At 54.9% G+C, this 21,089-nt stretch overlaps 2 protein-coding genes and 4 pseudogenes across 2 annotated transcripts; 3 read left to right on the top strand and 3 right to left on the bottom strand.

Annotated features, from left to right (window-relative positions):
• Positions 1-1,732: 1,732 nt before the first annotated feature.
• LOC121099133 (feather beta keratin-like) lies at positions 1,733-2,699 on the bottom strand. Its single transcript, XM_040617770.1, has 3 exons — positions 2,661-2,699; positions 2,408-2,560; positions 1,733-2,059 (listed from the first exon to the last, which is right to left on the bottom strand). The coding sequence occupies exons 1-3, from the start codon at positions 2,697-2,699 to the stop codon at positions 1,733-1,735; spliced, it is 519 nt and encodes a 172-aa protein (XP_040473704.1).
• A 1,255-nt stretch (positions 2,700-3,954) lies between these two features.
• On the top strand, positions 3,955-5,508 carry LOC121099134. The gene is given in 3 exon segments (XM_040617771.1): positions 3,955-4,299; positions 4,666-4,818; positions 5,182-5,508. Coding segments are annotated over 3 exon segments (825 nt in total).
• A 4,850-nt stretch (positions 5,509-10,358) lies between these two features.
• LOC121099135 lies at positions 10,359-11,245 on the bottom strand (annotated as a pseudogene).
• Positions 11,246-12,894: 1,649 nt separating this feature from the next.
• LOC121099136 lies at positions 12,895-13,777 on the top strand (annotated as a pseudogene).
• A 2,541-nt stretch (positions 13,778-16,318) lies between these two features.
• Positions 16,319-18,533, bottom strand: LOC121099137 (annotated as a pseudogene).
• LOC121099138 lies at positions 18,532-19,751 on the top strand (annotated as a pseudogene).
• Positions 19,752-21,089: the final 1,338 nt, after the last annotated feature.

Below are 21,089 nucleotides of genomic sequence, written 5' to 3' on the forward strand. Positions count from 1 at the left end.
CTGGATCCACACTGAGCCAAGAGCTCTGAGTTCCTGCCCCAAACCACTGCCCAGATTTTTGTCTCCAGCCTTCCAGTTCCTGCTGCAGAGTCAGGAACTTGTTGCCTTCTCCAGGATCACCTGGATCGTGGAGCCTTTTACTGTGCAGTAATGGACTCCCACCTTTTCCAGATTCTGTGGAAAAGACCATTGTCAGTCAGCAGAAGGGACTAGTCATGGTGGAGGAAAGAGGCACCTTCAAGACCACCTGCTCTTATCAGATATGCTGCTTTCGTGCCATGCTCTGGTACCAGCAGAAGGGAGCTCAAACACTGCATCTGCTCTCATATCGCAGAGCAGCTGGCCCCAAGCAGAGCAGCCAACTCACCACACAGCTGAGCACCATGGGGAAATACAAGCTCCAGTGGCTGGAGGAATTTGAGGTCTCTGATGCTGTTTTGTCCTTCTGTGCTGTCCATGACACCCTAGTGCAGGGAGCTTCCTCTGCTGGGAAAAATTGCGGAAAAGGGAGGAGGTGTTCCTGTCCAGGGTTGACCTCTGGGGCCAGGTCTCCCCTGGCTGCGCTATTTTACCTCCACAGCCAGGCATGTCCAGACAATGAACCTCTTTCTGAAAATGGTCACTCTTCAGAGCATGGCCAAAGCGTGAGAAAGCCTCTGTGGCGGAAAACGTCTCTCTCCACACCCCAGGACAGGACCACACTTACTGTACTACACAGGGCTATTTTGACCTGGTCTCTGCACAATCCACAGACCAAAAGAAACTGGTAAAGTATCCTCCAAGTCCAGCCTCTGTATCAAAAACTTTTGACTTCTGCAGAGGACATTTTCCCATAACACAGAAAAAAGGGATTGTTCCTATGTGGATCATCTATGTAGAAAAAAAGGCGTGCAGTTTCTGTGGCAAGTGGACCCTCAACTCACAAGACAGTGGATATACCATGGCATGGAAAGGGTTGCCAGATGTGGACCAAGTTATCCTGGTGCACTAGAGAAACACTGACACAGTGTGTGCATTTTCCTTCCATAGAGTTTCATGTTCACCATGGATGTCATCCAGAGCAAAATCCCTTTTGCAGCTGCAATATTATCAGCCTGCTGGTCTAGAAAAAGGCAGAGAAGTTTAGAAAGCAGAGAGTAATCCAGTGACTGACTGAGCACACACAACGCAAGGCTATGTCAGCAATCACTGAAAAACAATCCCCGGACACATCCTTCCAGAATGAACCTTGAGCAACATCTTTCTCACTGTGCATATTGAACAGGTATCTGCCTGAGAAAGATGACACAGAGACATGGGCTGGGATGCAGCAAAACTTTAATGAGTCAAAAGAGGGAAATAAGGTCACCCTGAGTGAAGGCCCCAGTGCAGGGAGCACCAGGGGCAGAAAGGAGTCTGCAGCCCTCAGCTAGGCAGAGATGCTGCCAGCTGTCCATCTGCCTGCCCACAGAGGGAGCGGGGCCAGCTGGCCACCCCCAGGCTGCCTTTCTGGTACTCGCAGCTGAGGAGACCACAAGAGCACAAGGACACAGGAGGCAAAAGAGTGAGTGGAAGCAGGGAAAGGCAGACGTGGGCTGTGCTTTCTAAGAGCCCAGGCTGGCCTTGTCCTTTTGCAAGGGGTGCTGAGGTTGCTCAGCCCCTCTGGAAGCAACAAGCTGATGCTCCGTCCCCAGTGCGGTACCATCGTGTGGGTCCCTGGGTGCCTTCTAACCCAGGGCCATGGCCAGCAGCTTTAGCAGGGCAGGCACCTCCTGCCGCAAATGCCGCTGCCCAAGCCAGAGAGGCTGAAGCCCCCGGAGTTGATGGGCACTCCCTCAGAGCTGAGGATGCTGCCAACGGCAGCGGAGGTGGAGGAGCCCACGGCGGTGTTCTGCGGGAAGGAGCTGAGGATGGGGCCGGGCAGGGTCACCACCACCGGGGAGGGCTGGATGACGACGGTGGAGTCCTGGCACTGCCTGACACAGGGCTCGTTGCAGCTGTTGGCCAGCGGGGTCGGGCCGCAGGGCCGGCAGGGCATGCACGGGCTGTAGCAGGACATGGCTTGGGGCTGGAGGTGCACCTGGGAGAGAGGGCAGGGGAAATCAAAGCACAGAGGATGGTTGAAGAGCAGCCTGTCACCCTACAGTGAGGGAGACCCCTTCCCTCAGAGCAAAAGTGCCCCACCGACACTGACAAAGCCCAGGGAGGTCTCAACCTAGCTCATGGCTCAGGAGACCCCTCAGCCAAATCTCAGTCCTTCTCCATGCCACACCTCTGCTCCTTTTCCCTCTCCCATGGCAAGCAGCCTCAAAACACAGCACAGGACAAAGGGTAGGTATGTGCTGAGAAATCCCAGAGGTAGAGGATGCCGAGGAAGAGGAGGCTAAGAGTCAGGAATGGGATGAAGATAAAAGTGCCTCAAACTCACCTTGTTCACAAGGAGACGGAGGCGAGAGAAGTGGATGAGAGAGTGAGGAGAAGGGCCTGCTTTTATACTGCCTCTGCACCGCCCCAGGCGCACAGTCACTGCACGCGGGCAGTAATTTTCCAGCAGGCTCACCTCCAAAGCAAAACATCCAACCTGCAATTGCACAGGTTGTGTTTTGGCTTCCGTCAAAGCCGTCATTTCATTTCCTCATCTCAGACATGCCCACTAGGCCACAGAGGCTCCTTTCAAGTACCATGATGAGAAGCTCAAAGGGCGTGCTGATTAGGATCATGCTAGTACAGGCAGAGGATGTGCCTCCAAGTGCTGGAGAGGTGTTGCATAGGCAGCAAACACAGGTGCGGGGAAGTCTGGTGAGGTTGTTTACAGCCCATGTCTTCTCCCTACCTACCTAGCACTCTGCTCATTCCAGCAGTTACTGGTCATTGCATCTACAGGCAGGTAGGCTGTGCTGCTCATTTCAAAGAACTTTGCCCAAGGAAAGTTTCTTCTGGGAAGAAATTTGCCAGATTTTGGCAAAGTCATCCTCTCTCATGGCTCTCTGGGTGTCCCCAACCATTGCCATCAGCAGTGTTGCAGAAGGAGAATGTTGCCCACCCAAAGTCTGTGATTCCTCAACAAGCCTTATAGATTTGGGTGCCTCAAAACCACCATAGGAACACAGTACAGTGCCTTATTCCTCCTACTCTCCTCACACCACCACGCAGTTTCGTTGCACACTTTAGACCCTGACCAAAAGGCCTAGGCGCTCTTGCAATACAGACTGACTGTCCTGCAAGCCACTCAAGCTCTGGGAGAGCTGGCAAGGTCATGTTGGGTGTAAAGGCTGCTGGGGCTGCCTGGAGCTGTGTACATGGGTACAGCCCAGAACTTGAAGATGGATTTCCTGGGGCAGGGGTGGAACTGCCCTGAATGGGACACAAAAATGCAGACAGCACACACTCCCAGCTTGTGCACCAAACCAAAAAGCTGACACAGCCAACCCAAAATTAGAGTGTGACTCGCCGTGGGTAGGGAGAGTCTATCCCAGGAAGCCTGCCTACTGCAGGCATCGCCTTGCCCTCCTGGGACGCGTCCCAGCTGCCTCCATGTCTGCAGGGCAGGGAAGAGCATCACCTCCTCGATGTAGTCTGAGAGCTGGTTTCGTGCCTTCTGAGCCCACCCCCTCCTTGAGCATCCCCACGCACGTGGCACGGCAGGGTCCTGCCAGCCGTCACCCCTGGGAGAGCTGGGGGAAGTTCACTCGCCTCTCCAGTGGTGCCGGGGTGTGCTCCAAGGTGAGGAGGCCTTTGGGGCCTGGGAAAGACGACATGATGAAGCACTAATGCCAAGAGAAGGTGTATCGCCTGACGGCCAGGGAGGAGCCCCAGCCGGTGGGGACACGTTTTCTGCAACCCCTCCTCTCCCTCCACGGGGTATGCAGGCATCTGGTGGCATGCGCTCGTGTCTCTCCCATCGGTTTAAATGTCCCCACACCTGATCCTCCTCGACTGTGGGTAAGACTCTCCCTGCCCCAGACTTGCCAAGGAATGGCAGAGGCCCCGGTCCCTCGACAGCAGCTCTTGCCAGTCAAGACCAAGGCCACGAACCCCCGCAGCACCTCCGCCTTGCCTGTAACCCCTGTGCCCGGTGAAGCTGCCCCATTCAGCGCTGCAGCTGACTTTGGCCAAGCCTTGCTGCTGACCTGCGTGGAAGAAGATCTCCTCATTGCCCTCCACGTGCCTTGCCTGATTGAACACCAGGTGGGCTTTGGCTTTCCGAAGACCAGCCCTGCGTACTCGGGCAGCTTGGCAAGTGTTCTCCCCAGAGCAAAGGGCATCAAGAGGAACACGGCTGAAACCATTGGCACAGCCCGGCTGCCTGGAGACGCCATGGCTAGTGACCGTGGGAGCGAGCGGAGGCAGAGGGAAGAGAGAGAAGCACACGGCACGTCCTTAAAACGAGGAGTCTGCGGGTGCTTGCTGACACGTGCGGCGTGGAGCACAGCTGGGCCTCCTCCTGCCAAGGGAGCTGCAAACACTCGCACTTCACTGCCCCAAGCCAACATCCCCTGCCTGCGCGGGACTCCTCCACCACTGAGGAGCCATCCTCTGCCCACGCTGACACAGTCCTGCCCAGGATACCCCCGGGCGTCTCATCCCAGCACATGAAAGGCACTTGCACGGCAGAGCAAGCATGTCAGAAACGAGGAAATGAAATGGCAGCACTGACGGAAACCAAAACACAACATGTGCCATTAGGTAGGACATTTTGCTTTGGAGGTGAGCCTGCTGGAAAATTACTGCCCGCGTGCAGTGACTGTGCGCCTGGGGCGGTGCAGAGGCAGTATAAAAGCAGGCCCTTCTCCTCACTCTCTCATCCACTTCTCTCGCCTCCGTCTCCTTGTGAACAAGGTGAGTCTGAAGACCTTCCTCCTCCTCCTCCTCCTCCTCCCCTGGGATTTCTGGGCACATAGCTGCCGGTTTCTCATACCATGGGTCCTGGAGCAGCTTTCATGAGACAGGGAATGGGGCTGAAGTTGTGGCATGGGGAGCGGCTGGGTCTTGGTTGAGGTGTCTCCTGAGCTATGGGCTAGGTGGGAAGGTGCCTGGGCTTGGTCCCTCACGGCAGGGCACTTTTGGGCCATAGGGAAGAAGCACCCCTGTGCCTCCCTACACAGCCTCCAGCTCTCGTCTCCAGCTCGTGCCTTGGCTCCCTCGTTGTGGTATGACGGGCTGCTCCTCACCCAGCCCCCATGCCCTGCTTCTCTCTCCCAGGTGCACCTCCAGCCTTGAAGCATGTCCTGCTACAGCCCGTGCATGCCCTGCCGGCCCTGCGGCCCGACCCCGCTGGCCAACAGCTGCAACGAGCCCTGTGTCAGGCAGTGCCAGGACTCCAATGTCTTCATCCAGCCCTCCGCCGTGGTGGTGACCCTGCCCGGCCCCATCCTCAGCTCCTTCCCGCAGAACACCGCCGTGGGCTCCTCCACCTCCGCTGCCGTTGGCAGCATCCTCAGCTCTGAGGGAGTGCCCATCAACTCCGGGGGCTTCAGCCTCTCTGGCTTGGGCAGCGGCATTTGCGGCAGGAGGTGCTTCCCCTGCTAAAGCTGCTGGCCATGGCCCTGGGGAAGACCATTCTCTTGTGGTCTCCTGGGCTGCAAACACCACAAAGGCCACCTAGGAAGCACCTTCTGGCCTTGTTCCCTCTTCGGGGCAGGCAGATGGACACCTGGTGGCATCTCTGCAAGAGCCATTGGGCAGACATGAATTCTGTTGTTCCCTGTGCTTGGGCCTCCATTTATATCAACCCCACTTCCTTTTTTTGATTCATTAAAGTTCTGCTGCATCCCATACTATGCCTTATTGTCATAATTTTCTCTGCAGATATCCTGCCAACATGTCCGGGGAAAGATATGTTTCTTAGGGGTGTTCCTGCCGTGATTTTTAACAAAGGCTTGCTTTGAGTGTACTTAGCGTGACCCTGTTATCTGAATTTCTCTGCCTAGCTGAGGCTGGAAGAATTACCTCACACAGTTCAACAACCATAGCTCTCAAAAGCTGCTTTTAGGTTTCCCACCAAAGCATTAATTTCTCAACGCTCATCAAGATGTTTACTGCAGCCTTTCATCCCCAAGCAAGTGCTCTAGTCCTCTCTCCATCCTGTCCATTCTGCACTGAACTCACTCTGCTTAGTCAAGGTCCTTCTTGCATTACAGCCCCAAAGATGACATAGTGTTCTAGATTGTGTCAGGTGGGTGCTGAGCAGAGTGGGATGATCATTCCCATCAATCTCCTGGCTACACCTCTGGTCATATAGTCCAGGATCTTGACGACAGCCCTTTGTGTCCAGGAACAGTGCTGAATGCCACACCTCTTTTGATGGGATCACTGCAAAAGCATCTTTTCCTGGCCCTGCTTTTGTGCTGTTGCTTAGCATTGGCTGAAGGATACGCGGGGAGACATAGCTGGTTGCTGCCAAGCCAGTTGTTGATCAGGGCTCTACCTACATTTTTATTGCCAGGTGTGATGTTCTACAGCATGTCACAGCTCTTTCATCATTTTTGGTCAACCATTCAGCTGTCATGTCCTGCCTGAGCCTCCTTCTCCAGCACAGCAGCAACAAGGGAAGAGGAATTGCTACCCCCCATCGCCCTCATTTTTCTTCACCCCACCTGAATAATTCCCAGACGCCTGTGGGGTTGCTGCCCTCCCACAGCCTAGGCTCCTCAACTGACATCAGCAGTGGCCACACACATCTCTGAAGCAAGTGCACTGAGGCCAAGAAGGTATGTCTGGGCAAAGGCTCAGCAAAGCTGGGCCTGATGGCCGTGGGTCTGGAGGAGTCATGGATGACTTCCTCTCCTGAAAGTGACAGTGTCCCCAACAGGGCCCCTATGCTGTGTCCCTCCATCCCCTCCTTTTGTGAACAGTAAAGGCTCCCCATGTGCCCCTCAGGACTATGCCCTCATCACCCTTTGTGCAGCAGCATCCACAGAGGGAAGGACCATGCAGATGCAACTAACAACTGTGCTTGCTGTGGGTTGATGTTGTCTGGCTGCCAGGTGATGGGGATTCCGTTGTAATTTGAGTTAAGATGGACAATAAATATTGCAATACACCCATATCAATTGGTTGCCAATAGCTCACCTCTCAGTGTCTGTTATGGGTCACAGGTTCTCCCGCTTGTCTCAGCTACATTGGACACCAGCTGTTGTAGTCGTAGTCCAACTCAGCCTCACAGCAGGTACCAATTGTTGCAGCACAAACTAGCTGGCTGCAACAAGGCTTTGCCACCAGATTCTACCATCCATGCTGTTTCTCCTTCCTCCAGAAGCCAGACCACACCACTCCTCCTCCAACCAGCCTCTCTCCCACACGCCTCAGGGCTATTTAACCACTTAGCAGGATGAGCTACAGCTGCACATCGTCCATGACAATAACCCACTGCCTTGAGGCAAGGCCACAGCTGCGTATTATCAATGATAACCAACCCACTGCCTTCATTCCTCTACAGAGGATGTGACAACGTTCACCCTCCCATTTTACCCACCAAAACTGCATGTCCTGTGCAGGTTCATTGACTTTGCTTCATTTCATGGCCAATCCACCTTTCAGAAGAGTCAGAATTATTCTTTTGCCCTTCTCAAACACTTCTGCTTTCTTGACCCACATGATGGGGTAACTAAACAGCAACTTAAACTGACAGCCTTCTTGCATGGCCCCTTAGCAGTTGTCTTCCCTCTCAGTTCACGTGCATACACAGGATTCCAGTTTAAAAGTGGGCTCACCATCCCCCTTCCCCTGGTCACACAGGAAGAAAGAGAAAGGGACATGGAGCGTGGTCCTGGTCTTCCTTTCCCCCTGACCACAGCAGGAGCGGATTGGCTCTGTGGGGCACTCTTCACAGCTGAGGTGTTGGCCTGTGAAGACACGGAGGGAGAGAGATTTTCTTCAAAATTTCAGACAGGAAGATGCTCTCTCCACAGTTAATGTATCTAAACCTGGGCAATATGTTGCTGCCAAGCTGTTAAAGTATGACACAGGTGCATTTTGGACAACCATATATACAGAGCATTATCTAGACCTTCGGAGACCTTGTTGTCATTGAGATCATGGTAGATGACTTCCAGCACCACTAATTCTCTCAGGTACTTGATGCCTTCCTAAGTGGTAGTCCACCTTCCTTGCTAAACCACAAAATCTTCCATGAACAGATATCTTGCTCTCACACTTGACAGGAGACACCTCCCAAGACTGTATTTCATTGCCTCTTTTCCAATTCCACAATCAGCTCCCCAGTCCCTAGCGAGGGATCTCAGCTGTTGGGCTTCCTTACCTTCCAGTTCCTGACCATTGACCCCACTCTCCCAGCACTGGAGTTGCCAGGCAGTAATCTGCTTACCTGTCTGGTGCCTGTACTCTTTCCACCAGAACTCCCCAGGTTCTCTCAAGGTCAGGGACTGGGTACTTCGTCTCTTGAGTGATTTCTCTCACTTCTTCCTCCCATTTCTTTGCTGAAGTACCTGCTTACCCATCAGACTCTTCCTCCTCCTCACTCCCTTACTAATCAATGACATAGACCCATTGACCTCATTGTCTGCTATTTCTTTTTCACTACTGCAGCAATTACTGTAGGTGGTGTTTGGTTCCTTGTCTCAACCATGGTGTTCTCAGATGGGGTTTAAGTCTCTGCCTCAACTGCCACGTTCTTAATTGTAGTTTGGATGCCTGGCTCAATCATGGCATTCTTGGAGGTAGTTTGGGTCCTTGTCTTAACCACTATCCTCTGATAGCACTGAATCATGGCTTGACAGACTCACTGCAAGCCCCAGTACCACGCTAAAAGCAGCTGGTTTTCAAGCAGTTGTCACCCAGGGAACAATCACCTCAGGGCATGTTTCACCGTTGCTGCACCCAAAAATTGCCTCCTCTTACACCAGCCTGACATCAGATTCTGCAAACCCCACATTAAGCCAACAGTGTTAATTAGGTAACATTAAATACCTCACATTAGGGTGAATAAGGACCTCAGGAGCCTGCACAACGAAACAACTCACAGCAGTCCTAGACTGGGAGAGGGTGTATTTCCTCACCCTCTCCAGTAGATAGCTCCCCCAGCACAGTAAGGGCATCAGTGCCAGGGCAAAGCCATAGTCTTTGGTTCTGTGAATGTATTCCCAGGCTTAGCAAAATAAAGAGATAAAGTGTGCAGCAAGTGCACTCTTAAACTCACACAAAAGCATGCCAGTTAGTAACTACTACAGCTATACCATGCTCAATTCGAAACTGCTGATGTCCCGAGTCCCATGGTGAACACCAAAAAGATTGTGGTGAGTTGACCTTGTCTGGCTGCCAGGTGCCCACCAAGGCGCTCTATCACTGCCCTTCCTCAGAGAGAAAGGGGGGAGAAAATAAGATTAAAACCAGATGGGTCGAGATAAAGGTAGTTGAATGAAGTAAAGCAGGGAAAATGTGTGGAAATGAAGCAAAGCAAAAGGACTTATTCTCTACTTGCCATCAGCAGGCAATGTCCAGCCACTCCTGCGAAGCAGAGCACAATGCACTAAGCAGTTGTTTCAGAAGAGAAACTCCTTAATAATGAATGTCTCCTGATGCTCACTGTTCTTTCTCTTAGAATGTATTGCTGACCATGATGTCATATTGTATGGACTATCCCTTTGGTCAGTCTGAGTCAGCTGTCCTGCCTGTGTCCCCCTCCCAGTCCCTTGTCCACACCCAGCCTACTTGCTATTTGGGGAATGGGTTGGATTGAAAAGGTTGCTGCTTAGCAAACACTGTCCAGCAAAACCCAAACCATGTATGTGTTCTCAAGACCATTCTACCTAAAACTACAAAGAACCAGGTAACTGGTTCTTAATAAAACAACTTCAGTCAGTCCCAGGAAGACCCTCTACGATGCTTCTAGTAATCACTTCACATTTATTTCCAACAGACCCCTCACAGAACCATCCTGAAAGTGCTGGGAGATCATCTGCCTGAGAAAGATGACACAGAGACATGGGCTGGGATGCAGCAAAACTTTAATGAGTCAAAAGAGGGAAATAAGGTCACCCTGAGTGAAGGCCCCAGTGCAGGGAGCACCAGGGGCAGAAAGGAGTCTGCAGCCCTCAGCTAGGCAGAGATGCTGCCAGCTGTCCATCTGCCTGCCCACAGAGGGAGCGGGGCCAGCTGGCCACCCCCAGGCTGCCTTTCTGGTACTCGCAGCTGAGGAGACCACAAGAGCACAAGGACACAGGAGGCAAAAGAGTGAGTGGAAGCAGGGAAAGGCAGATGTGGGCTGTGCTTTCTAAGAGCCCAGGCTGCCCCATCCCTTTGCAAGGGGTGCTGGGGTTGCTCAGCCCCTCTGGAAGCAACAAGCCGATGCTCCGTCCCCAGTGCGGTACCATCGTGTGGGTCCCTGGGTGCCTTCTAACCCAGGGCCATGGCCAGCAGCTTTAGCAGGGGAAGCACCTCCTGCCGCAAATGCCGCTGCCCAAGCCAGAGAGGCTGAAGCCCCCGGAGTTGATGGGCACTCCCTCAGAGCTGAGGATGCTGCCAACGGCAGCGGAGGTGGAGGAGCCCACGGCGGTGTTCTGCGGGAAGGAGCTGAGGATGGGGCCGGGCAGGGTCACCACCACGGCGGAGGGCTGGATGAAGACATTGGAGTCCTGGCACTGCCTGACACAGGGCTCGTTGCAGCTGTTGGCCAGCGGGGTCGGGCCGCAGGGCCGGCAGGGCATGCACGGGCTGTAGCAGGACATGCTTCAAGGCTGGAGGTGCACCTGGGAGAGAGAAGCAGGGCATGGGGGCTGGGTGAGGAGCAGCCCGTCATACCACAACGAGGGAGCCAAGGCACGAGCTGGAGACGAGAGCTGGAGGCTGTGTAGGGAGGCACAGGGGCTGCTTCTTCCCTATGGCCCAAAAGTGCCCTGCCGTGAGGGACCAAGCCCAGGCACCTTCCCACCTAGCCCATAGCTCAGGAGACACCTCAACCAAGACCCAGCCGCTCCCCATGCCACAACTTCAGCCCCATTCCCTGTCTCATGAAAGCTGCTCCAGGACCCATGGTAGGAGAAACCGGCAGCTATGTGCCAAGAAATCCCAGGGGAGGAGGAGGAGGAGGAGTAGGAAGGTCTTCAGACTCACCTTGTTCACAAGGAGACGGAGGCGAGAGAAGTGGATGAGAGAGTGAGGAGAAGGGCCTGCTTTTATACTGCCTCTGCACCGCCCCAGGCGCACAGTCACTGCACGCGGGCAGTAATTTTCCAGCAGGCTCACCTCCAAAGCAAAATGTCCTACCTAATGGCACATGTTGTGTTTTGGTTTCCGTCAGTGCTGCCATTTCATTTCCTCGTTTCTGACATGCTTGCTCTGCCGTGCAAGTGCCTTTCATGTGCTGGGATGAGACGCCCGGGGGTATCCTGGGCAGGACTGTGTCAGCGTGGGCAGAGGATGGCTCCTCAGTGGTGGAGGAGTCCCGCGCAGGCAGGGGATGTTGGCTTGGGGCAGTGAAGTGCGAGTGTTTGCAGCTCCCTTGGCAGGAGGAGGCCCAGCTGTGCTCCACGCCGCACGTGTCAGCAAGCACCCGCAGACTCCTCGTTTTAAGGACGTGCCGTGTGCTTCTCTCTCTTCCCTCTGCCTCCGCTCGCTCCCACGGTCACTAGCCATGGCGTCTCCAGGCAGCCGGGCTGTGCCAATGGTTTCAGCCGTGTTCCTCTTGATGCCCTTTGCTCTGGGGAGAACATTTGCCAAGCTGCCCGAGTACGCAGGGCTGGTCTTCGGAAAGCCAAAGCCCACCTGACATTGAACCGTTCAAATCCTATGGAGGGCAACAAGAATATATTGTTTCAGTTCGGGCACCAGCCAAAGGGAGGCTTGGGCAACGGCTGAATGGGGCAGTTTGACTTGGAGACAGGAGTTATGTGGAACTACTTCTTGACTATAGAAACCAGGCTGTGGTGAGGAGCTCTCCTGAATGCTCCGTGGAGGGAAATAAAGGTTTGCAGAATACATGTCCCTACCAGCTACGATTCATTCCTGAATCTCAGGGAATGCATCCCCTTTCAGCATAAGGGCTTTAGTATGCCTCCTTTCACACGTCCCAAAGGCCTCCTTAGAGTGGAGGACAACCCAGCACCATTGGCGAAGCCGGGAAGCTTCCCTCCACTTCCCGATGAGCAAGGGCTGGCAGGACCCTGCAGTGCCATGTGCCTGGGGACGTGCCCCTCTGCTCAGCGAGGGGATGTACTCAGAGGGGCCCTGGGTATAAAACCAACCCTCAGACTACATCGAGGAGGTGATGCTCTTCCCTGCCCTGCAGACATGGAGGCAGCTGGGACGCGTCCCAGGAGGGCAAGGCGATGCCTGCAGTAGGCAGGCTTCCTGGGATAGACTCTCCCTACCCACGGCGAGTCACACTCTAATTTTGGGTTGGCGTGTGTCAGCCCTTTGGCACGAGGCCAAGCCAGGAGCGCGGGCTGTCTGCAGGCCCGTGTCCCACCAGGGCTGAGGGCACTGCTTGCGCACCCCCAGAGGCTGCCACGACAGGGGTTGTCTTTGCCAAGGAAAGCAGCAAATGTCTTCCAGAAGGGGAAGTTTTCCCTGGGCGGAGCCATTTGAAACCGGCCGCGCAGCCCACCTGCCGACAGAGGCAATGATCAGCGACTGCTGGCGCGAGCAGAGGGGCAGGGAGGGACAGTCCTGCCCAGGGAGAAGGACGCGGCCTGTCCTCATTTGGAGAAGCTTTGGGCACTCAGGGGAGGACGGCATTGGTGGGAAGGCATGTGCACCTTCCTGCACAGGGTTTTGAAAACAACCTCACTGTATCGCCTGAGAATGATGTCCTCCATCTGCACAGAGCCCTCCAGTGCTCAGGGGCATGTCTTCTGGCCATGTTGACATGGTCCTGCTCAGGAAATCCTTGGGCTCCTCATCCCAATCTTCAAAAGAGCCTCCGTGCCCTAGTGGCCATGTCAGAAACGAGGAAATGAAATGGCAGCACTGACGGAAACCAAAACACAACATGTGCCATTAGGTAGGACATTTTGCTTTGGAGGTGAGCCTGCTGGAAAATTACTGCCCGCGTGCAGTGACTGTGCGCCTGGGGCGGTGCAGAGGCAGTATAAAAGCAGGCCCTTCTCCTCACTCTCTCATCCACCTCTCTCGCCTCCGTCTCCTTGTGAACAAGGTGAGTCTGAAGACCTTCCTCCTCCTCCTCCTCCTCCTCTGGGATTTCTGGGCACATAGCTGCCGGTTTCTCCTACCATGGGTCCTGGAGCAGCTTTCATGAGACAAGGAATGGGGCTGAAGTTGTGGCATGGGGAGCGGCTGGGTCTTGGTTGAGGTGTCTCCTGAGCTATGGGCTAGGTGGGAAGGTGCCTGGGCTTGGTCCCTCACGGCAGGGCACTTTTGGGCCATAGGGAAGAAGCACCCCTGTGTCTCCCTACACAGCCTCCAGCTCTCGCCTCCAGCTCGTGCCTTGGCTCCCTCGTTGTGGTATGACGGGCTGCTCCTCACCCAGCCCCCATGCCCTGCTTCTCTCTCCCAGGTGCACCTCCAGCCTTGAAGCATGTCCTGCTACAGCCCGTGCATGCCCTGCCGGCCCTGCGGCCCGACCCCGCTGGCCAACAGCTGCAACGAGCCCTGTGTCAGGCAGTGCCAGGACTCCAATGTCTTCATCCAGCCCTCCGCCGTGGTGGTGACCCTGCCCGGCCCCATCCTCAGCTCCTTCCCGCAGAACACCGCCGTGGGCTCCTCCACCTCCGCTGCCGTTGGCAGCATCCTCAGCTCTGAGGGAGTGCCCATCAACTCCGGGGGCTTCAGCCTCTCTGGCTTGGGCAGCGGCATTTGCGGCAGGAGGTGCTTCCCCTGCTAAAGCTGCTTCTGGCACTGAGGCCTCCGCTCACATCACCCTCCTTTCCCTCTTTTGACTCATTAAAGTTCTGCTGCATCCCAGCCCATGCCTTCGTGTCATCCTTTGCCCTGCAGATGCTCTCCCAAGATGCCCAGTGAAAGAGACGCATGTTGCTCAGGGCTGGGGCTGGGAGGGGGTTATGGGGGATGCTTTTGCAGTGCTTGTCAACGCTGGCTGGCATTGAGTATGCTTAGTCATGCCTTGGCTGACCTGCTGGTCTCTAAATTTTTCTGCCTGTTTGCGTTGGGATAGGATTAGCCAATGGAGTTCAGTGACTGCTATCCACTTTGTTGTGCACACCTTTTTGTTTTCCTTGCTAAGCTCAAGTCCGTGATGCAAGTAGTCAGGAAGGAACATGCTATTGAGAAGACACAGGTTCAAACTTCCCAGGGCACACCAGGAGAAGCCATCCTATCCACAGTGTTCTCAAACTGAGCGACACAGTGCAGTAGTTTGCCTTATCATAGAACCATATAATCATGGGATGGTTTGGGGTTGGAAGAGACCTTTAAAGATCACCTAGACCAACGCTCCTGCCATGGCCAGGGATATCTGTCACTACGTCACGTCACGCAAAGCTCCGTTGAACCAGACCTTGAACGCTTCCAACAATGGGTCATGCCGTCATTCTCCGGGCAGCCTTTTCCAGTGTCTCACCATCTCATCGTAACATATTTCTGCCTTATGTCCAACTTAAGTCTACCCTGTTCCAGTTTGAAACTGTTGCGCCTTGTCCTGTCACCCCAGGCTTTGATTAAATGTCCTCTCCGGCTTTCTTCTAAGTCCCCTTTATATATCGAAAGGCTGCAACAAGGGCTCCCCGGAGCCTTCTCTCCTCCAGGCTGAAAACCACAAACTCCCTCAGCCCTTCATCCCAGGAGACCTATTGCAGGCCTCTGATGCCTTTTGTAGCCCTTCTCTGGGGCTGCGCTAACAGGTCCATGGCTTTTTTTATACTGGGAACGCCAGGCTGGACGCACTACTCACATTGCTGGCTCGTCTCCAGTTTTTTCAGCCACCATTGTCCATAAGCCCTTCTCCACAGGGCTGCTCTCAACCGTCTTCTCCTCCACTCTGTATCGACGTTGAGGACTGCCCCAACGCAGGTGCAGCGCCTTGCACTTGGCCTTGTGGGAGCTGCTTTTGAGGTAACACCATCAAAGCAGGTGCAACTCCCAGCACTCTTCCCAGACACCGAGGACTGCCATCAACAGCCTGGGCTATATGAGCAGGAGCACAGCCAGGGGATCGATGGGAGCGACGGTCCTGCTCTGCTCGGCACTCATCTGACAGCATGTAGAACACTGCGTCCCATTTTGGGCTCTAACGCAAGAAAGATTTTGACCAAGTGGTGTGAGTTGAGCGGAGGGTGGCCAGGACGGTGAGCGGGCTGGAGCACTTGGTAAGGGAGCAAAGGCTGGCGGCATGGGGCTCGCTGAGCGTGGAGAAGAGAATGCTTTGGTGGGAGGCCTACAACCACGCCTGGAGTAGCTGTGGTCACTGAAGAGCATTGAGTCATTCTCTCCAGCCCCAGATAGGAAGAGAAATATAGGAAGAAAAGGGTCAGCCACCCGAGGCGTGACTAAGTATACTCAAAGCAAGCCTCTGTCACTGCACAGCCACCCCCAACAACCCCCTCCCAGCCCCAGCCCTGAGCAACATGCGTCTCTTTCACGGGGCATCTTAGGAGAGCATCTGCAGGGCAAAGGATGACACGAAGGCATGGGCAGGGATGCAGCAGAACTTTAACGAGTTGAAAGGACCAGCAATGGGGAAAAAGCGACTCAGCTAGGTAGCCGAGGAGACAGGCAGTGTGAAGGAGCTCTCCTGAATGCTTTTTGGAAGGAAAAAAAGATTGCAAAAAGCATCACTGAAGCATCTACAAGACCACAAGGCCGGTGGACCACAGCTGATGTATTCCCAAATCTATTGACAATGTATTCCCAAAGATGCCGTGGCAGTATATTCGCTACTGTTCTCATGCTTTTCTTTTCCACCTGGACTTCTCATCACCCAGCAACTCTGAATCTCAATGCTGTGGGTAGGACAGGTTCTCCTAGGCTCTCCTGGGAAGGTCTTGCCACTGCCTTGTCAATGACATATTGATCTCTCGTCCTCCTGACTACTTGCTTCACAACGTTGAGATGACCAAGGAAAAAGAAAAGTAGACAGCAACGCGCAAGTAATACATGAACTACCTTGGGTCACTCTATCCCAGTAGAATCCATGTAGGCAGAGAAGTTTAGAAACCAGAGGGTACACCCAATTCACCACTAAGCACACTCAATGCAAACCTGTGCTGACAACGGCTGCACAGCCATCCCCAACAACTCCTTCCCAGAACCAGCCCTGCGCAACAGCTGTCTCGCTGGGCATGTTGGGAGAGTGTGTGCTGAGAAAAGGATGACATGAAGGCGCGGGCTGGGATGCAGCAGAACTTTAATGAGTCAAAAGAGGGAAAGGAGGGGGATGTGAGCGGAGGCCTCTATGCCAGGAGCAGCTTTAGCAGGGGAAGCTCCTCCTGCCGCAAATGCCGCTGCCCAAGCCAGAGAGGCTGAAGCCCCCGGAGTTGATGGGCACTCCCTCAGAGCTGAGGATGCTGCCAACGGCAGCGGAGGTGGAGGAGCCCACGGCGGTGTTCTGCGGGAAGGAGCTGAGGATGGGGCCGGGCAGGGTCACCACCACAGCAGGGGGCTCGATGACAATGTTGGAGCTCTGGCACTGCCTGACACAGGGCTCGTTGCAGCTGTTGGCCAGCGGGGTCGGGCCGCAGGGCCGGCAGGGCATGCACGGGCTGTAGCAGGACATGCTTCAAGGCTGGAGGTGCACCTGGGAGAGAGAAGCAGGGCATGGGGGCTGGGTGAGGAGCAGCCCGTCATACCACAACGAGGGAGCCAAGGCACGAGCTGGAGACGAGAGCTGGAGGCTGTGTAGGGAGGCACAGGGGCTGCTTCTTCCCTATGGCCCAAAAGTGCCCTGCCGTGAGGGACCAAGCCCAGGCACCTTCCCACCTAGCCCATAGCTCAGGAGACACCTCAACCAAGACCCAGCCGCTCCCCATGCCACAACTTCAGCCCCATTCCCTGTCTCATGAAAGCTGCTCCAGGACCCATGGTAGGAGAAACCGGCAGCTATGTGCCCAGAAATCCCAGGGGAGGAGGAGGAGGAGGAGGAGGAGAAAGGTCTTCAGACTCACCTTGTTCACAAGGAGACGGAGGCGAGAGAAGTGGATGAGAGAGTGAGGAGAAGGGCCTGCTTTTATACTGCCTCTGCACCGCCCCAGGCGCACAGTCACTGCACGCGGGCAGTAATTTTCCAGCAGGCTCACCTCCAAAGCAAAATGTCCTACCTAATGGCACATGTTGTGTTTTGGTTTCCGTCAGTGCTGCCATTTCATTTCCTCGTTTCTGACATGGCCACTAGGGCACGGAGGCTCTTTTGAAGATTGGGATGAGGAGCCCAAGGATTTCCTGAGCAGGACCATGTCAACATGGCCAGAAGACATGCCCCTGAGCACTGGAGGGCTCTGTGCAGATGGAGAACATCATTCTCAGGCGATACAGTGAGGTTGTTTTCAAAACCCTGTGCAGGAAGGTGCACATGCCTTCCCACCAATGCCGTCCTCCCCTGAGTGCCCAAAGCTTCTCCAAATGAGGACAGGCCGCGTCCTTCTCCCTGGGCAGGACTGTCCCTCCCTGCCCCTCTGCTCGCGCCAGCAGTCGCTGATCATTGCCTCTGTCGGCAGGTGGGCTGCGCGGCCAGTTTCAAATGGCTCCGCCCAGGGAAAACTTCCCCTTCTGGAAGACATTTGCTGCTTTCCTTGGCAAAGACAACCCCTGTCGTGGCAGCCTCTGGGGGTGCGCAAGCAGTGCCCTCAGCCCTGGTGGGACACGGGCCTGCAGACAGCCCGCGCTCCTGGCTTGGCCTCGTGCCAAAGGGCTGACACACGCCAACCCAAAATTAGAGTGTGACTCGCCGTGGGTAGGGAGAGTCTATCCCAGGAAGCCTGCCTACTGCAGGCATCGCCTTGCCCTCCTGGGACGCGTCCCAGCTGCCTCCATGTCTGCAGGGCAGGGAAGAGCATCACCTCCTCGATGTAGTCTGAGGGTTGGTTTTATACCCAGGGCCCCTCTGAGTACATCCCCTCGCTGAGCAGAGGGGCACGTCCCCAGGCACATGGCACTGCAGGGTCCTGACAGCCCTTGCTCATCGGGAAGTGGAGGGAAGCTTCCCGGCTTCGCCAATGGTGCTGGGTTGTCCTCCACTCTAAGGAGGCCTTTGGGACGTGTGAAAGGAGGCATACTAAAGCCCTTATGCTGAAAGGGGATGCATTCCCTGAGATTCAGGAATGAATCGTAGCTGGTAGGGACATGTATTCTGCAAACCTTTATTTCCCTCCACGGAGCATTCAGGAGAGCTCCTCACCACAGCCTGGTTTCTATAGTCAAGAAGTAGTTCCACATAACTCCTGTCTCCAAATCAAACTGCCCCATTCAGCCTTTGCCCAAGCCTCCCTTTGGCTGGTGCCCGAACTGAAACAATATATTCTTGTTGCCCTCCATAGGATTTGAACGGTTCAATGTCAGGTGGGCTTTGGCTTTCCGAAGACCAGCCCTGCGTACTCGGGCAGCTTGGCAAGTGTTCTCCCCAGAGCAAAGGGCATCAAGAGGAACACGGCTGAAACCATTGGCACAGCCCGGCTGCCTGGAGACGCCATGGCTAGTGACCGTGGGAGCGAGCGGAGGCAGAGGGAAGAGAGAGAAGCACACGGCACGTCCTTAAAACGAGGAGTCTGCGGGTGCTTGCTGACACGTGCGGCGTGGAGCACAGCTGGGCCTCCTCCTGCCAAGGGAGCTGCAAACACTCGCACTTCACTGCCCCAAGCCAACATCCCCTGCCTGCGCGGGGACTCCTCCACCACTGAGGAGCCATCCTCTGCCCACGCTGACACAGTCCTGCCCAGGATACCCCCGGGCGTCTCATCCCAGCACATGAAAGGCACTTGCACGGCAGAGCAAGCATGTCAGAAACGAGGAAATGAAATGGCAGCACTGACGGAAACCAAAACACAACATGTGCCATTAGGTAGGACATTTTGCTTTGGAGATGAGCCTGCTGGAAAATTACTGCCCGCGTGCAGTGACTGTGCGCCTGGGGCGGTGCAGAGGCAGTATAAAAGCAGGCCCTTCTCCTCACTCTCTCATCCACTTCTCTCGCCTCCGTCTCCTTGTGAACAAGGTGAGTCTGAAGACCTTTCTCCTCCTCCTCCTCCTCCTCCTCCTCCCCTGGGATTTCTGGGCACATAGCTGCCGGTTTCTCCTACCATGGGTCCTGGAGCAGCTTTCATGAGACAGGGAATGGGGCTGAAGTTGTGGCATGGGGAGCGGCTGGGTCTTGGTTGAGGTGTCTCCTGAGCTATGGGCTAGGTGGGAAGGTGCCTGGGCTTGGTCCCTCACGGCAGGGCACTTTTGGGCCATAGGGAAGAAGCAGCCCCTGTGCCTCCCTACACAGCCTCCAGCTCTCGTCTCCAGCTCGTGCCTTGGCTCCCTCGTTGTGGTATGACGGGCTGCTCCTCACCCAGCCCCCATGCCCTGCTTCTCTCTCCCAGGTGCACCTCCAGCCTTGAAGCATGTCCTGCTACAGCCCGTGCATGCCCTGCCGGCCCTGCGGCCCGACCCCGCTGGCCAACAGCTGCAACGAGTCCTGTGTCAGGCAGTGCCAGGACTCCAACATTGTCATCGAGCCCCCTGCTGTGGTGGTGACCCTGCCCGGCCCCATCCTCAGCTCCTTCCCGCAGAACACCGCCGTGGGCTCCTCCACCTCCGCTGCCGTTGGCAGCATCCTCAGCTCTGAGGGAGTGCCCATCAACTCCGGGGGCTTCAGCCTCTCTGGCTTGGGCAGCGGCATTTGCGGCAGGAGGTGCTTCCCCTGCTAAAGCTGCTGGCCATGGCCCTGGGGAAGACCATTCTCTTGTGGTCTCCTGGGCTGCAAACACCACAAAGGCCACCTAGGAAGCACCTTCTGGCCTTGTTCCCTCTTCGGGGCAGGCAGATGGACACCTGGTGGCATCTCTGCAAGAGCCATTGGGCAGACATGAATTCTGTTGTTCCCTGTGCTTGGGCCTCCATTTATATCAACCCCACTTCCTTTTTTTGATTCATTAAAGTTCTGCTGCATCCCATACTATGCCTTATTGTCATAATTTTCTCTGCAGATATCCTGCCAATATGTCCGGGGAAAGATATGTTTCTTAGGGGTGGTCCTGCCGTGATTTTTAACAAAGGCTTGCTTTGAGTGTACTTAGCGTGACCCTCTGTTATCTGAATTTCTCTGCCTAGGTGAGGCTGGAAGAATTACCTCACACAGTTCAACAACCATAGCTCTCAAAAGCTGCTTTTAGGTTTCCCACCAAAGCATTAATTTCTCAACGCTCATCAAGATGTTTACTGCAGCCTTTCATCCCCAAGCAAGTGCTCTAGTCCTCTCTCCATCCTGTCCATTCTGCACTGAACTCACTCTGCTTAGTCAAGGTCCTTCTTGCATTACAGCCCCAAAGATGACATAGTGTTCTAGATTGTGTCAGGTGGGTGCTGAGCAGACTGGGATGATCATTCCCATCAATCTCCTGGCTACACCTCTGGTCATATAGTCCAGGATCTTGACGACAGCCCTTGGTGTCCAGGAACAGTGCTGAATGCCACACCTCTTTTGATGGGATCACTGCAAAAGCATCTTTTCCTGGCCCTGCTTTTGTGCTGTTGCTTAGCATTGGCTGAAGGATACGCGGGGAGACATAGCTGGTTGCTGCCAAGCCAGTTGTTGATCAGGGCTCTACCTACATTTTTATTGCCAGGTGTGATGTTCTACAGCATGTCACAGCTCTTTCATCATTTTTGGTCAACCATTCAGCTGTCATGTCCTGCCTGAGCCTCCTTCTCCAGCACAGCAGCAACAAGGGAAGAGGAATTGCTACCCCCCATCGCCCTCATTTTTCTTCACCCCACCTGAATAATTCCTAGACGCCTGTGGGGTTGCTGCCCTCCCACAGCCTAGGCTCCTCAACTGACATCAGCAGTGGCCACACACATCTCTGAAGCAAGTGCACTGAGGCCAAGAAGGTATGTCTGGGCAAAGGCTCAGCAAAGCTGGGCCTGATGGCCATGGGTCTGGAGGAGTCATGGATGACTTCCTCTCCTGAAAGTGACAGTGTCCCCAACAGGGCCCCTATGCTGTGTCCCTCCATCCCCTCCTTTTGTGAACAGTAAAGGCTCCC

Source organism: Falco naumanni, chromosome 18 (genome assembly GCF_017639655.2).
Source record: "Falco naumanni isolate bFalNau1 chromosome 18, bFalNau1.pat, whole genome shotgun sequence".
NCBI classification, from domain to species: Eukaryota; Metazoa; Chordata; class Aves; order Falconiformes; family Falconidae; genus Falco; species Falco naumanni.